General features: G+C 40.6%; 1 protein-coding gene across 1 annotated transcript; it reads right to left on the bottom strand.

The window, feature by feature from the left end:
• Window positions 1-5,473: 5,473 nt before the first annotated feature.
• LOC144249577 (uncharacterized protein C2orf78-like) lies at window positions 5,474-14,427 on the bottom strand. Its single transcript, XM_077791688.1, has 4 exons — window positions 14,331-14,427; window positions 10,321-11,082; window positions 8,429-9,516; window positions 5,474-6,301 (listed from the first exon to the last, which is right to left on the bottom strand). Exons 1-4 carry the CDS (start codon window positions 14,425-14,427, stop codon window positions 5,474-5,476), a joined length of 2,775 nt encoding a protein of 924 aa, XP_077647814.1.
• Window positions 14,428-15,040: the final 613 nt, after the last annotated feature.

Genomic DNA, 15,040 nt, shown 5'->3' with positions numbered 1-15,040 from the left:
TTTGGTGGTGGTGGGGTGGGTTTCCAGGGATTGAACTCTACCACTGAGCCACATCCCCAGCCCTATTTTATGTTTCATTTACAGATAGGTTCTCACTGAGTTGCTTAGCACCTGGACATTGCTAATGTTTGCTTTGAACTTGCTATCTTCCTCCCTCAGTCTCCCGAGATGCTGGAATTACAGGTGTGTGCAACCCCACCCAGAAATGTGGTAAGTTGTTTTGTTAAAAAATATTCTGTTAGTTGTCAATGGACCTTTATTTAATTTGTGGACTCTTTAGAGACAGTGAGTAGATAATGTGATTCACGATGTCAAGAACCCACAGAAAGACAAGCGCATATATAGAAAAAAATTGCTTATAAATAAAGATAAATATTGCATTTATAGGCCATTTGTTCCCATCTCTTACACTGGTAATTATGGAATATAATTTTTTGCTGGTTATGTGTGGGATAATTCTTAGCTTAGAAGGATTGTGAAATGTTTGGTGGTATAAAGATATGGCTTGGAGTATGTCAACTTTTTCAGGATACATTTTTTTTTCTTTTTAGCTCAGTTGCATACCTCAGATAGCTTACTTCTATAATACTGGCATGTAATATGAGACTAAGAACATACAGTGATTATCTGTAAGCCAGTTCATTCCCTATGTTCTTGGAGAAATCAAGGGTATCCACAGCTACTATAGGTTAAGGGTATAAGCACAAAATGATGGAGATGGGTGCAGACCTCATAAATTCATCAAAGCCTTTATTCAGCTGTGGAGTCAGGCATCAGATGGGCAGACTTTTTGGTTAGAAATGGCTGCTGGTCTGGGTTTATATAGGTTACACACTGGGAGGTGACACCCATTGAAGACTTTAACAGGACGTGGGCGTTCAGGAAAAAGGTTGCAAAAATTAGAAATTTGTTTTTACTGGCAGTGTTTCCATAGGGCAAGAATGGAGGGCATTGTACTATCAGTGAGAATGGATATATTGGGAAAGGACCAATGCTTGCCCTTTTCCAGGGATGTCTTGTCACCTAGTGATGTTTGCTTCCTTCCCAGAGATTTTTATGTCACTGGGAAAGGAAGTATTGGGAAAGGATCAATGTTATCAATGTTCTGCCTTTTCCCTCCCTCCCTCTCCCGAGGCCACACTGTTTTGGGGGTTGTCATTTGCATATCATTCATTCCAGACTCTGGGTAGGCATAATGAATAGGGCAATATTTCAGATCTGGCTACTTCTTTCTGAGAGGAGGGGAAGTAGGAGGATCCCTGCTTTCAGAGTTCTGGATAAGAACATGGGTTCTCTGGTGGTTGAGGCTTAAGAGGGGTATATGTGGGAGTAGACTTGGGGCTCAAGCACAGTCCTCCTTTTGTGGTTTCAGAAAGTCAGATCATGTTCTGGAGGGGTCTTGAGCCAGGTAAGTCACCTCATTAAGAAATTTTTTTTTGTACAAAATTAAGTATAGGGAGAAGAAAAGTTATTATACTAAAGGTGAAGATTAACTGATTTTTTAGTTCTAGGAAAACAATTTTAGCAGGTCCTATCATTGGGAAGCCTATTTTCCGTAATCAAGGCCATTGTATCCCTTTCAAACTCAGGGTGCACTTTCCATGATCTCAGGAGTTCGGGTCCTTTGGAGCATTGCAAGCATGATTAACTTTGGAACCATATTTTCCTGATGGTTTAATCATTTCCAACCTTCTTGAAAGACTGTGCAGAATTAGAATAGATATTAACAGTATAGTTAGAGCTAGTAGCCCAGGTATATGTGTAGAAAACTATTTCAAAGGGTTGAGGGAAGAAATCCCTTTAGCTAAACTTCCCCAAATTTCTTTTCAAAAGTAGGTGTTTTTTCATTAGCTATGGCAGAGATTGTAATTTGAATCCAAACAAGTATTGATATGAAAAGGATCAAGTCCCATTTGGTGATTCCATACATTTGCCATTGAATCTCCGTGTTATCATATGCATCTCTAGTAGCATGAAATTGGGTGATGTTACAATGACACTGAAGTTCTGAGCCCATCGTAAATCTTGTACTTATTCTCCTAGTCAAATAATAGAATCTTTTAGTTGTTGAATTTTGTTTGAATTATCCGGATCCATTTGTTCTTGAGTTTGCCAGGTCTTGGTAAAATCCTTATGGAATTGTGGAAGGTAATGGATGTTTGGACCTGCTGATGCAATGTTTCCACTGCAGTGGAGGCAGAGGTAAATATGCCAGTTAAAACAACAGTCCCAGCTCTCAGCCACCAGATGAGCCATTTAGCGTGGTGCTTCAGGTGCCCCAGTAGTTCCTACATGGATGCTACTGAAGGGGCCTCCTGCCATGGTTAATTTTACAAGGAGCCTTTTGAGAGTCATAATAGTTTGTGCTGAACTTTGGCATAGAGTTCAAATGTTGTTGTAGCATACACTTTACACATTTAACATAATATAGATTTTTTAAGGCATCGTATTGTATTTGAATGGATCTGGACCCTAAAACATAGGGATTTAATACATATACTATGAGATACAATTCCTTATGAAAGGAAATGTTACGATAGATAACATCTTTCAACTTATTATATTGAAAATTGCCATTCCAGATCCCAAGTCTCCCCAGTCAGACCTATTTTCCAAATCGTGTCCTGAATTGGCCCAAAATGCATTTTCATGGCAGGTGATATTTCTCCCTTAGACCAGTATCTAGTGGAGTTGGATTGTAAAACAGTTCTATAAACATATCTAAATTGCCCTATAAGGTAATATTCATCCCAAAGTTCTAGATTCAGCATCAGTCCGTTCCCCAGGAGAACCCCAATCTATAACTTGTTTTTCTGCAACAGAAAATTCCAAGGATGCAGTGTATCACCTTCAGTCGATTGCAAAACATTTGGTGAACTATTTTTATGCCAATGGTAAAAGCAAATGGGTCTGCTTAATGAATAATTAAGATTAATTTCCTGGAACAAAGGTGAGCCTCTGCCAGGGAGGAAAATAAGCCTGGCCTCTTGATCCTGTTATTTTGGGGACATATGTAAGCCAAATTTTAAGGCCTAGTATTTTAACAATATGAGTTTCTAAGAGAAATGCAAAGAGGGGTTCAGCAGTATAGTTCTGAATAATTGAACAAAAATTGTTGTGAAGACCTAGTGTCAAGAAGGGACCAGGAAAGAAGGCTTGGAATTAAGATAGATTGAAGGGGGAGGATCAAACCATGTCACTGGGTGAGCAGTGACAGGTTGTAGAATGTGGGCCCTATAAGCCTCTGTGTTTCTAGCCAAGCTGGCAGTTGTGCATATTATGAAGACCAGCATGAGGAACATGCTAATAGGCATAATGGACTGACCTGTTTTCCTCCATTGCCCCCAGTTATCTCTCTTAACCTATCCCCATGGCCTGGGGTTTGTCTTCCAGGCCCAAGACATTAACATTTTTGCCTGTAGAGAGAGGATTCTCACTGAATACATCAGCCACTTCTTGTGCTGTTTCTGGTCCAGTGTGGCAGTTAGTGAAGTTAAAGATGATATGTGGAAAACACAAAGAGAGGAAATATATCTTGGTGGGGGTCAGGACAATGTATATTCCTTGAAGCCAGAGATCTCAAATGAGTTCTAATATTTGTAGAGGAGAAAGATGAAGGGGAAGTAAATATGATGAATTTAATTTGACTCTTGAGTGCTATTAAGAAAAGGTAGTAGAGGCTGGGGTTGTGGCTCAGCAGTAGAGCAGTCGCCTAGCACATGCGAGGCGCTAGGTTTGATCCTCAGCACCACGTGTAAATAAAGAAATAAAATAAAGGTATTGAGCCCAAGTATAACTAAAAAATATTTTTAAAAAGGTAGAAGGGTATCTGAGAGAGCAACAGTAAGAATTCTGGGTGTGAGGGTCAGTGGTTTCCTCAGGAATGGCTGGAAGGTAGGTCATGTGTAGTCAGATGAGGCCTGTGAGAACAGAATGGTACGTGGCATTAGCAGGAACAGATTTGAAATTGCTTAAATGGATCCTGGATGGATGGCCTTATAGTTTGGCTGTGGTAGGTGTGGTCAGATTCACCTTAAAAAGGCCCTTTCATTTTCTTTTTTTGTAAGGGAACTACACATTGGAAAGGGGAGAGGCAAACTAAGTCCCCTATGGAAATAGGAGGAGGGGCCCCTGAAGATTGAGTGTGGGAAGATGAGTGTGGGCATATTTCCAGAAGGCATCCCTGAGGTGAGATAGGAGGTCTTTTGGGACATCTGGAGGAATGCTAGGTGGTTGAGGTTGAATGGTGAGGGAGCAAATTCTCCCTTAAATTAGTTCAAAGGGGCTGATCATAAGAGGATTTGGGGGCAGTACCTGGATCCAGAGAAGGGCCAAGGGGAGGAGCTTAATCAAATACAAGGAATGTCACTACATACTTTGGTTAAGATTGCTTTTAAGGTCCTATTTGTCCTTTCAACCTTTCCTGAGGACTGCAGATGATAGGGAATGTGGAAATTCCATCTTATATTTCAACTTTAGCCAATTCTTGGGTAATAAAGAAATTAACTTGGGGTCTATATGAGATTGGAGAGCGGCAGGTAAATCAAAACATGGAATTATTTCTTGGGAAGCTATGTTGCAATGGTAAAAGCCTTCTTATTGTTAGCTGGAAAGGCTTTGACCCATCCAGTAAAGGTGTCTACCAAAATAAACCACACTTAACAGCCATTCAAACTCAAAATTCCTGTTTATTATCTATTAATCAATTCCATTACATTTCTTTATTCAATTTTATTAAGTTTTAAAAGTATATTGGAATGAGTACATATTCATATGTCTATGAGGACAAATGTTTGATAGCCCAGTGGTAACACAAGGCCTCTTTATTATCTATTAACCAATTCTATGGAATTTCTTCCTTCAATTTGACTAAACTTTAAAAATATATTAGAGTGAATACATTTGTATCTTTGTATCTACATATTTATAAAATTTATATCTACACATGTGGAAAACTATGTGATGCCCAAGCAGTACCAGGAAGCATCTTTATTACTTATCTCTCAAACAATACTATTACATTTCTGTATTCAAGTATATTAAGTCTTAAAAATATATAAGTCAACACTTTTGTATCTATGTACCTCTCTGTATATATATGTATAAAACTATTTGATATTCAAATGGCAATATAAAGCCTCTTTATTACTTACCCTCTAATCAATACTATAGCATTTCTTTATTAAACTATACTACCTTTTCAACTATGAATAAATTCTCATGTATCTATCTATGTGTATATGAGAACACTATTTGGTACCCTTGTAGTACCGAAAGGCCTCTTTATTTTCTAACAATTCTCAGTGGTACCAGAAGGCCTCTTTATTATGTATTAGTGAATAATATTACATTTCTTTGTATAAGTTTATTAAACGTTGAGAGCATCTGAGAATAAATAAATGTGTATCACTCTATCTATATACATGTGGAAAACTATTTGGTCCCTATGTGGCACCACTGATCTTAGCAGCTCTTACATTGTGTAGCCATAGTAGCAAGAAATCTCCATCTCTCTTTCCCTCTCAATGAAACACTGCACTCTCCCCAAAGCAGTGTACTTGGCAGCATTCTCACGCTCTTGTTGAGCCTTCTTCTTCATGGCTTCCCTCTCTGGCCTCTGCTGTTTGGTGATGGGAGTTGATACTACTTGCCCAGCAACATTGGGTTTACTCCATGGAATTGGTTGTAAGGCAAAGTCTTGGAGGAGATATTGGTTTTGAGGCTTGGGCAGTTGTGACTGGGGCTTGGTCCCAACCCTGGGAATGGGTTGCCAATGAAGAGAAGTACAAGATGATGTTTTGTAGGGTGCAGGCCCAGAAGCAGCAGACCAAGGGACACTAGGCTGGGTAGAAGCGCTCACACATGACTGAATGGCATGAGTCAAAACGGGGTGAGCTGGCTTGGCAGGACAAATCCAAGATGGGTTGGCAGTAGCTGGTTGGGATGTGCTGACTGCCATGGGTTGAGCTGAGCTAGCAGGGCCAGGCTGGGCAGGGTAAGACCCAGTGGGTCTCCGTGAGGCCAGAGACTGTGGCCTCCTATTGATTACGGGTGGAGGTGGAGGTTTCTCCTGGGTCAGAAAAGGCAAAGGTACCAATTTGACCTTCCCAGGTGGTGGAGGCTCATAAATGGATGGAGCGGGACCCTCTCCTTCAGCACTGATATCTGGATTCTGGGCTTTGACTTGTGATTTCTCAGGACCCTTAACCACCAGCCATGGTTTCATAGCTGGGCATGGACGGGGGTCTTGGGTACTGCCTGAGTTTCCCAGGGCCCGGGAGGAAGAGAGCCCAGTTTTCTTTTTTTTTTTTTTTTTTTTTTTTTTTTAATTGGTCGTTCATAACATTACATAGTTCTTAATACATCATATTACACGGTTTGATTCAAGTGGATTATGAACTCCCACTTTTACCCCGTATACAAATTGCTGTATCACATCAGTTACCCTTCCATTGATTGACATATTGCCTTTCTAGTGTCTGATGTATTCTGCTGTCTGTCCTATTGTCTACTATCCCCCCTCCCCTCCCCTCCCCTCCCCTCCCCTTTTCTCTCTACCCCTTCTACTGTAAATCATGTCTTCCATTTGTATTCTCTTTGACTTACCCCTCCTTACCTCTTATATGACATTTTGTATAACCCTGAGGATCGCCTTCCATTTCCATGCAATTTCCCTTCTCACTCCCTTTCCCTCCCACCTCTCATCCCTGTTTACTGTAAATATTCTTCTCAAGCTCTTCGTCCCTACCCTGTCCTTGTTTACACCCCTTATATCAAAGGAGTCATTTGGTATTTGTTTTTTAAAGATTGACTAGCTTCACTTAGCATAATCTGCTCTAATGCCATCCATTTCCCTCCAAATTCTATAATTTTGTCATTTTTTAATGCAGAGTAATACTCCATAGTGTATAAATGCCACATTTTTTTTATCCATTCATCTATTGAAGGGCATCTAGGCTGGTTCCACAGTCTTGCTATTGTGAATTGAGCTGCTATGAACATCGATGTAGCAGTGTCCCTGTAGCATGCTCTTGTTAGGGCTTTAGGGAATAGACCGAGAAGGGGAATAGCTGGGTCAAATGGTGGTTCCATTCCCAGCTTTCCGAGAAATCTCCATACTGCTTTCCAAATTGGCTGCACCAATTTGCAGTCCCACCAGCAATGAACAAGAGTGCCCTTTTCCCCACATCCTCTCCAGCACTTATTGTTGTTTGACTTCCTAATGGCTGCCAGTCTTACTGGAGTGAGATGGTATCTTAGGGTAGTTTTGATTTGCATTTCTCTGACTGCTAGCGATGGTGAGCATTTTTTCATGTACTTGTTGATTGATTGTATGTCCTCCTCTGAGAAGTGTCTGTTCAGGTCCTTGGCCCATTTATTGATTGGGTTATTTGTTATCTTATTGTCTAATTTTTTGAGTTCTTTGTATATTCTGGTTATTAGGGCTCTATCTGAAGTGTGTGGAGTAAAGATTTGTTCCCAGGATGTAGGCTCCCTATTTATCTCTCTTATTGTTTCTTTTGCTGAGAAAAAACTTTTTAGTTTGAGTAAGTCCCATTTGTTGATTCTATTTGTTAACTCTAGCGCTATGGGTGTCCTATTGAGGAATTTGGAGCCCGATCCCACAGCGTGTAGATCATAACCAACTTTTTCTTCTATCAGATGCCGTGTCTCTGATTTAATATCAAGCTCCTTGATCCATTTTGAGTTAACTTTTGTGCACGGCGAGAGATAGGGATTCAGATTCATTTTGGTGCAAATGGATTTCCAGTTTTCCCAGCACCATTTGTTGAAGATGCTATCCTTCCTCCATTGCATGCTTTTAGCCCCTTTATCAAAAATAAGATAGTTGTAGTTTTGTGGATTGGTTACTGTGTCCTCTATTCTGTACCATTGGTCCACCCGCCTGTTTTGGTACCAGTACCATGCTGTTTTTGTTACTATTGCTCTGTAGTATAGTTTGAAGTCTGGTATCGCTATACCGCCTGATTCACACTTCCTGCTTAGTATTGTTTTTGCTATTCTGGGTCTTTTATTATTCCATATGAATTTCATGATTCTTTTATCTATTTCTACAAGATATGCTGTTGGGATTTTGATTGGCATTGCATTGAACTTATAGAGAACTTAAATGAATTCAGCAAAGTGGCAGGATATAAGATCAACACGCATAAATCAAAGGCATTCCTGTATATGAGCGACAAATCCTCTGAAACGGAAATGAGGACAACTACTCCATTCACAATATCCCCCCAAAAAATAAAATACTTGGGAATAAACATAACAAAAGAGGTGAAAGATTTATACAATGAAAATTACAGAACCCTAAAGAAAGACATAGAAGAAGACCTTAGAAGATGGAAAAACATACCCTGCTCATGGATAGGCAGAACTAACATCATCAAAATGGCGAGAGCCCAGTTTTCTTATCATTCTTCTTCCCCAGTGCATGGAAAACCTGCACCGACTCCACCATGTGCATGCCGAGACAGCTCCGAGGCTTTTTAAAGGACTCTTGACAAAGCTCAGGTTGGTTCCTCTTCCGCTTTAGTTTGGACACAGTTGGCTTCTCTTCCTCCTGGACTCTGTTGCCTGGATGCTTCCTCTCCTCGGCTTTCTTGGAATTTTTTTCCCTGGTTCTCTTGGTCTTTTCCTGCCCATGGCCCTTAGCCTTGCTGTTTCTGCTGGATGCAGCTTCCTGAGCTTTGCTGTTAGAGTGCTTGGCTGTGTGCACATTGGCCCTACTGCTGTCTGTATCCCTGTGAGCAACTTCTCCTCCTAATGCACCCTCTAGGTCCCTTAGCTGCATTTTGGCCTGAGGAGTTCCATGAGGAGACTCTGAGGCTTTATGTTTTTTGTTCCTCACTGGATCACTAGGACCCTTTAAGGCACTTGTGATTTCCTGCCCCTGATTCACCATGATGGATCTGGTGTCATTGGAATTTGTTATTGTGGGACTTTCAGGTTGGTCAAGGTCTTTCAAGGAATCGAAAAGCTCAGGAAGTTGAATATCCCCCAGCAGTGCAGTGAGGTCTCCAAAACAACTGCTAAATTCAATCCCATTTTCAAGTGTGCCTTGGTCTTCACGACTCAGGCTATTCCTTTCTAGAAGGGTATTTTCAGAATGTGGCTTCTCCTCTTGGTCCAGAGGACCAACGGAGGCCAGAAGCTGGTGGATTTCAGGGATGTCTAAAGGGAGTAGTGGAGGATCCTGGTTCTCCATGGCAATTTGGTAGGCCTCCAGCGGCTCTGTGAGCATGGTGTTAATCTCACACAAATTCTTAATCTCTGTTTGTTTCTGGCTTTGATTTGGGGGCAATGCCAAGAAATCAGTGGAACTCTGGACTGGAGTGATTGTGGAAATGTCCCCAAGTTCAGTTTGTGAGTTTTTCTCAATTATTTGGCTTTTTCTGTTATTGCAGATGTATGAGAATTCTGGAGGCTGTGGCAGACAAAATGTCTGACTTGGAGGTTGCAATCCCAAGGAAGCCTCCATCCCTAGGGAAGTTTCCATCCCTGCAAAGGAATCAAGGACGATGGTAAGTAGGATGCTCCCCCTTCCCAGCTACACACTATTCAGGGAAACCACCAACTGTGGAGAAAGCATTTCTATTAGCTCTTTTTAAGGACCACTGACAGATATCTGTTAAGAGTTGCATATTAGTTACAGGTGATCCCTTGAAGTCTTACTTTGGGGCTGGTTCATCACCATGGCAGCATGGGTTTCCGGTAGAGCACTTGTCTCCTCTGTGGGAAACACAGAAAAACTCATTCATGAAGTCTCTTGTTCTCATATAGGGGCCTCTCAATTCTCTCCACTCTCCCCAGAATGTAAGAACACTTAACACCATGAACTAGGAGAGGGTGGAGCTGATGCTCATGAGATCAATGTGAATGGTCGGGGGTTTTGGACTCCTGCTTTGGACAGCATCTCTACATATACAGGTTAAATCCTGCAGTCAATTAAGGAACAAGTAAACTGTCACACCCTGATATGTGTTGATGTATTTTTCTAAACCAAAGTAAAATTAGGGAAATATATTTATAGTGTGGTTGTGTAGCTGGACTGAGTGCAAAAATAGTGAACAGCCGCTTCCTTCCGTGTGCTCCTAGAGGTCTCTTAAATGCATGGGTGGCCATTATGCTGTGCTGCATGCTTCTCTTACAGAGTCTGAAAATGGGGACTGCTGAACAAGATTGTGGTTAAAATCTCAGCACTTGAATTCTAGGGATGTGTGAACGCACAGTTACCAGCTGAATACTGGACCCTCCATTCGAATGGTAATCTTATTCCTTCCCCTTTTTGCTGTTTGTACTCACCTTGAAAATTTGTTCCTTCTATACTCTGAGTGGACACAGAGTAGTAGGTCACAGGTGTAGGGACTGATGGTAGGGCATTTGTGGGCTGAACTTCCTTCAGCACTGTCACCATTTCTGGTTGAGGGGCAGTGGGACTTATTCCTGCATATGGCACAGAGTCATAGGATTGCAGGCAGGGCCAATATTCTCCAGAGAGCAGAGTCCCCAGAGAGCTTTGATCATAGTAGTAGACCTGGCTTCCTTCTTGGTGGCGTAGAGAGAGGCAATGTCCTTGATTTGGAATCTGAGGTAGTGTCACCTGGACGAGCCTACCAGATAGTAGTGGATACCCAGGGATCATGACATTGGCTTCGGAAGTTTTGTCATACTGGGATGTCATAGATAGGGAAGAATCTGCTGTATTCTGGTCAGTGACAGTCAGATTAAAGTCCCTGAATGAAGATGAGCTCTTTTCAGCACTTCCTGGGATATACCACTCAGAGATACTTGGATAGGGGGCAGGTGCCATGGGAGTCTGGTTCTGGCCAGTAACCCCAGACACCATGGCTGTGCTAGCATGTTGATAAAGGTAGGCACTGCCCATGAGTGGCTGGAAGGGGGTGCCACAGGTTGAGGGCAGTAACCATGCTGAAGTGGCAGCTGGAACAGAGGCTCTGGAGAAGTTGCAGACACTTCCTGTCAGGGAAGCTGCATTGGTCACCACAGGAAGAGAGAGCTGCAGAGAATCAGCATTTCCATGTAAAGAAGAATTCTGGAAATTTTCTGTAGGAAGAAGAGGGTGGTGAAAATATTGATGAGACAGATTCTTACAATAGTCAAGAAACAATGACATCTTAATGTTGTAGTAATCAGGAGGGCCCTGATTTCAATATTATCATTGAGAGACCCCAAATCACTCCATTTAGGATGCTTGCAAGTACTCTTCTGATTACCTGCCTTTTCTCTCAAATTGGGCACAGAAGTCCCAAGTGGTCTGCTTCCCAAGTAGAAGCATCCTTCTACCTGTCCTACCTTTCCTTTGAGCCTGCACTAGTATTGACTCCTGAATTTGCCCTAGAACTGAAGTATTTTCGAACTCAGAGAAAACCCCAACATTACCAGTTAGCAAATGAGTACAGCAAGGGTCAGGGAAGTGAGATTCACTTGTTCAAAATCAGCAACAGATTATGGAAACCTACTCCCTGTCCACACTCTTGTTCCAAAGTCCAGAAGTCTGGAGAAACAGAAGTTTGTTTTTTCCCTGTTCATAGAAAACTGTTTTCGTATCACCATTGTGGTCTTCAGTATCTCCTTTTGCTTGTCAGTTCACAAAGCATTTCCTAGAGTTCAGTTTTCCATCCAAATGATAATTTAAGCATCATTCTTTACCTTCTACAAGCCTATCTGCTGATCCTATATGAAAATGACTACCTGAAAGTAAGTTTCTCAAGAAATGCTTCTTGAAAGAAACTGAAACTTTCTGAGCTTCAGGTTACTCATCTTTCGTGTGGTTATAACAATAACAATAGTGATAATTCATCCATGAAGATAAGTGACATATTACATAAGATTCATATGGGGGCTGGAGTTGTGGCTCAGCATTTGAGCACTTGTCTAGCAGGCGAGGCCCTGGATTCAATCCTCAGCACCATGTAAAAATAAATGAAATAAATACCAGGTGTTATTTTGGCTTGTTTACAGACCTTAACAGAAATAAAGGTACTGTGTAGAACTACAACTAATAAATAAATGTTACAAAAAGTTTCATATGGAGGGAGATACACTATGTTCTGGAAAGATAGAAGTATAAATAAAAAACAGCACAGAACTAAAAGGAATGACTAGTTAGTAAGAACTTGTGGATATATAGCAAAAAGGACTGCATAGCAAATTTGCTAAGAAATGAAGTTCTGTTATCATGCATACAGTATTATGAAAGTGAATGTTTCTCTTTGATTTTAGTGAATATTGTTAATGAAAGCATAGGTCACAATTGGACGTGATTTTGAATGAATTTTCCACCAGTACATATAGACAGAGAATCTATATTCTTATTATAAAAAAAGTTTATAATAAGCCTCAAAATTAGGTAAAAGTGAACAGATGGGTAGCCACATGGAAAAGCGAAAACTGAAAGAAAAACCCACTATGAATCTGGGCATGGTGTGGTGAGCCTCTGGTCCCAGCACTTGGGAGCCTGAGGCAGTGGGATTGCAGGAAACCAGGAATTGAAAGTCACTCTGGGCAATTCAGCAAGATCCTATCTGAGAAACCAAATAAAATGTCCGGGAGATATAGCTTGTGGTAGCATGCTTGCCTAGCATGCATTAGACCCTGAGTTCAATCCTCAGAACTGGAAAGAAGAGAAGAAAGGAAGAAAGAAAGAATGAATGAGAGGAAGGAAGGAAGGAAGGAAGGAAGGAACAAAGAGCAAGGCATGGAGGGAAACAGAGAAATGGAGGAAGTGAGGGAAAGAAGAAGGGAAGGAGGACAGAAGGAAGGAAGCAAGAAATTTTGTACATACTAGAGGAAAAAAACAATAAGTGTAAAGTAATTTCATGACTGTGCTTGTTTATCTTCCTCTAAGGATTACCCACACCAAATAAAAGACATTAATCCCACTAGGTAAATGTTTCAATTAATAGAAACACATTTTCTGATAATCCTTTTGGTTATAAAAAAGCAGAAAAAAATGTTTGAACAAAATCATAGAAGCCTAGTTTGTAATCAACTTTAGAGGAAAATCTTGTCCCTATAGTTTGAGAAAACCATCACCACTATAATAAAATAACAAAATAAAAACAATTTTTATTTTTTATTCTGACATTTTCTTCTCCCTTTATATGAAAACAAAATTAAAACAAAAATGTTTGAGGTACCCTACACCCAGGCCCAAACAATTATTTGAAACGTAGACAAAACAAAAAGTCTTCACATAGTTTTTTAAACAAACTTGGAATTAGAGATGCGAGCTTGCATTTTTATTCTTATATAGTTCTTTCTTTTTAGAAATCCCTGTAGTTTAAAAATCAGAACAAACTAGGACATGGAAATTGCTATTTCCCTAGCTCTGTCTAGAACCATTTTCCTTGGCATGTTTGTAGGAAGAGTCATTTCTAAAACATACTTCTAACATGTTCATGTTCTAACTGTCAACATCATCTGTGTTCAAAGAGGTCATAGAAAAACTGTAACAGCCAAGTGTGACTTTTCTGATAACCTGCTTACCCCAGTGATACCCTAATTCAAGTCTTAGTTTCCTTGCTAGTCCGTTAATCTAAACATTGTCTTAACCAGCCTTTGGGAAGATTTCACTCTATGCTGTCTGTTGGTTTAAATAAAATCTTTGCTTTTCTTCCACATCCATCCCAACCAACCTCCTTTTTCTTGAGAACATCATGCTCATCATTTCTTCTATTCTGACATTTTCTTCTCCCTTATTTTTATATTTTCTTCCTCCGCTGAGTTCCTTTTGCCGTGTGCTTAAACAGTCACAAACTTGCTTCCCCAAGAACATCTGCCTCCTTACAGCCCTGTCCTCCTGCTCCCCCTCCCTCTTTCTCTTTTCACCTAGTTTAAACAGAAAACTCCGAAATATGTGAATATCCCTTTTATGAGCAGCACTAAATTAGCAATACCAAAGTGGAAATCTTGGTGGAGGGAGACTGTTACAGAGGAAACCTCTTGGTTTCTACCCTGCCTAGGATTTGTCTCTTTCAGTTGAAACAAACACAACCATGAAATCTGATTTCATGCTCTATAAACATGCCCCTTAAGTTGCAAGAAAAGTAAGGGACCAGAGCATGGGCAGTCTGTTATCCTCATGTAGCAAAACAGGAAACAGATTTTTTGAGAGAGTAGAAGATGATCCACAGTTCCATACCTAGTACATGTTAAAGTCAAAAGTGAAATTAGATATCCAGATTTCTAGTTCCAACCTTTCCCCTATTATTCCATGCTCTTCTGACTCCATTAGTAAATTTAGGCAGGGAAAAGTCTAATGAAAAACTTTAAAAAGTTTCTTTCCTCACCTGACATGGTCAGAGAAGAGGTCTCATCAATTGTAGGTACAAAGGATGTGGAGACCACCCCAGAGGATGTGAGGATGGGTGAAACTAGAGAATGCATATTTCCCAGTATGGAGTTCATTGGTCACTGTTTACTGACCATTGGCCACACTGATGACTGGTTACTGGTCACTGGTCACTTGCGATGATCCAAATTTGTTTACAACTGCATGGCAGCCAAAGATTCTAGCAGGTGGCAGTAGGTTTGGTGGGAGAATGATGTCACAAAACTGGCCATTTTAAAGTATGAGGTAGCCAATATGGCGGTCAGACTCCCAAGGAGAAGGTGGGATTGGGTGGGGAAAATGACAAGAGAGTTGATTGGGTGGAGAAGGTGACAGGAAAGGTGTAATAGAAGCTAAATTGCTCATTCTGGACAGGTGAAACCTTGCAAGAGGCACATGGTAGGCCCATTTTCACCAGACTATTGTTTTCAAGTAATTATCTTATTGTTCTATCTTTTTTTAATATTTATATTTTAGATGGACACAATAGTTTTGTTATTTTTATGTGGTTCTGAGGATCATATGTAGGGGCTCAAACGTTCTAGGCAAGTGCTGTACCCCTGAGCCACAACACCACTCTTATTGTTCTTAATGTTGATTAAAAATTATTGATAGGTTATATATTATGTTTCACATCATAGTAGGCCATAGTGTGTATTTAATAGTGTG

Source organism: Urocitellus parryii, chromosome 12 (assembly GCF_045843805.1).
Source record: "Urocitellus parryii isolate mUroPar1 chromosome 12, mUroPar1.hap1, whole genome shotgun sequence".
Classification (NCBI taxonomy): Eukaryota; Metazoa; Chordata; class Mammalia; order Rodentia; family Sciuridae; genus Urocitellus; species Urocitellus parryii.
Note: the sequence above shows the minus strand (reverse complement) of the source record. Positions and strands in the feature narration are given on the sequence as shown.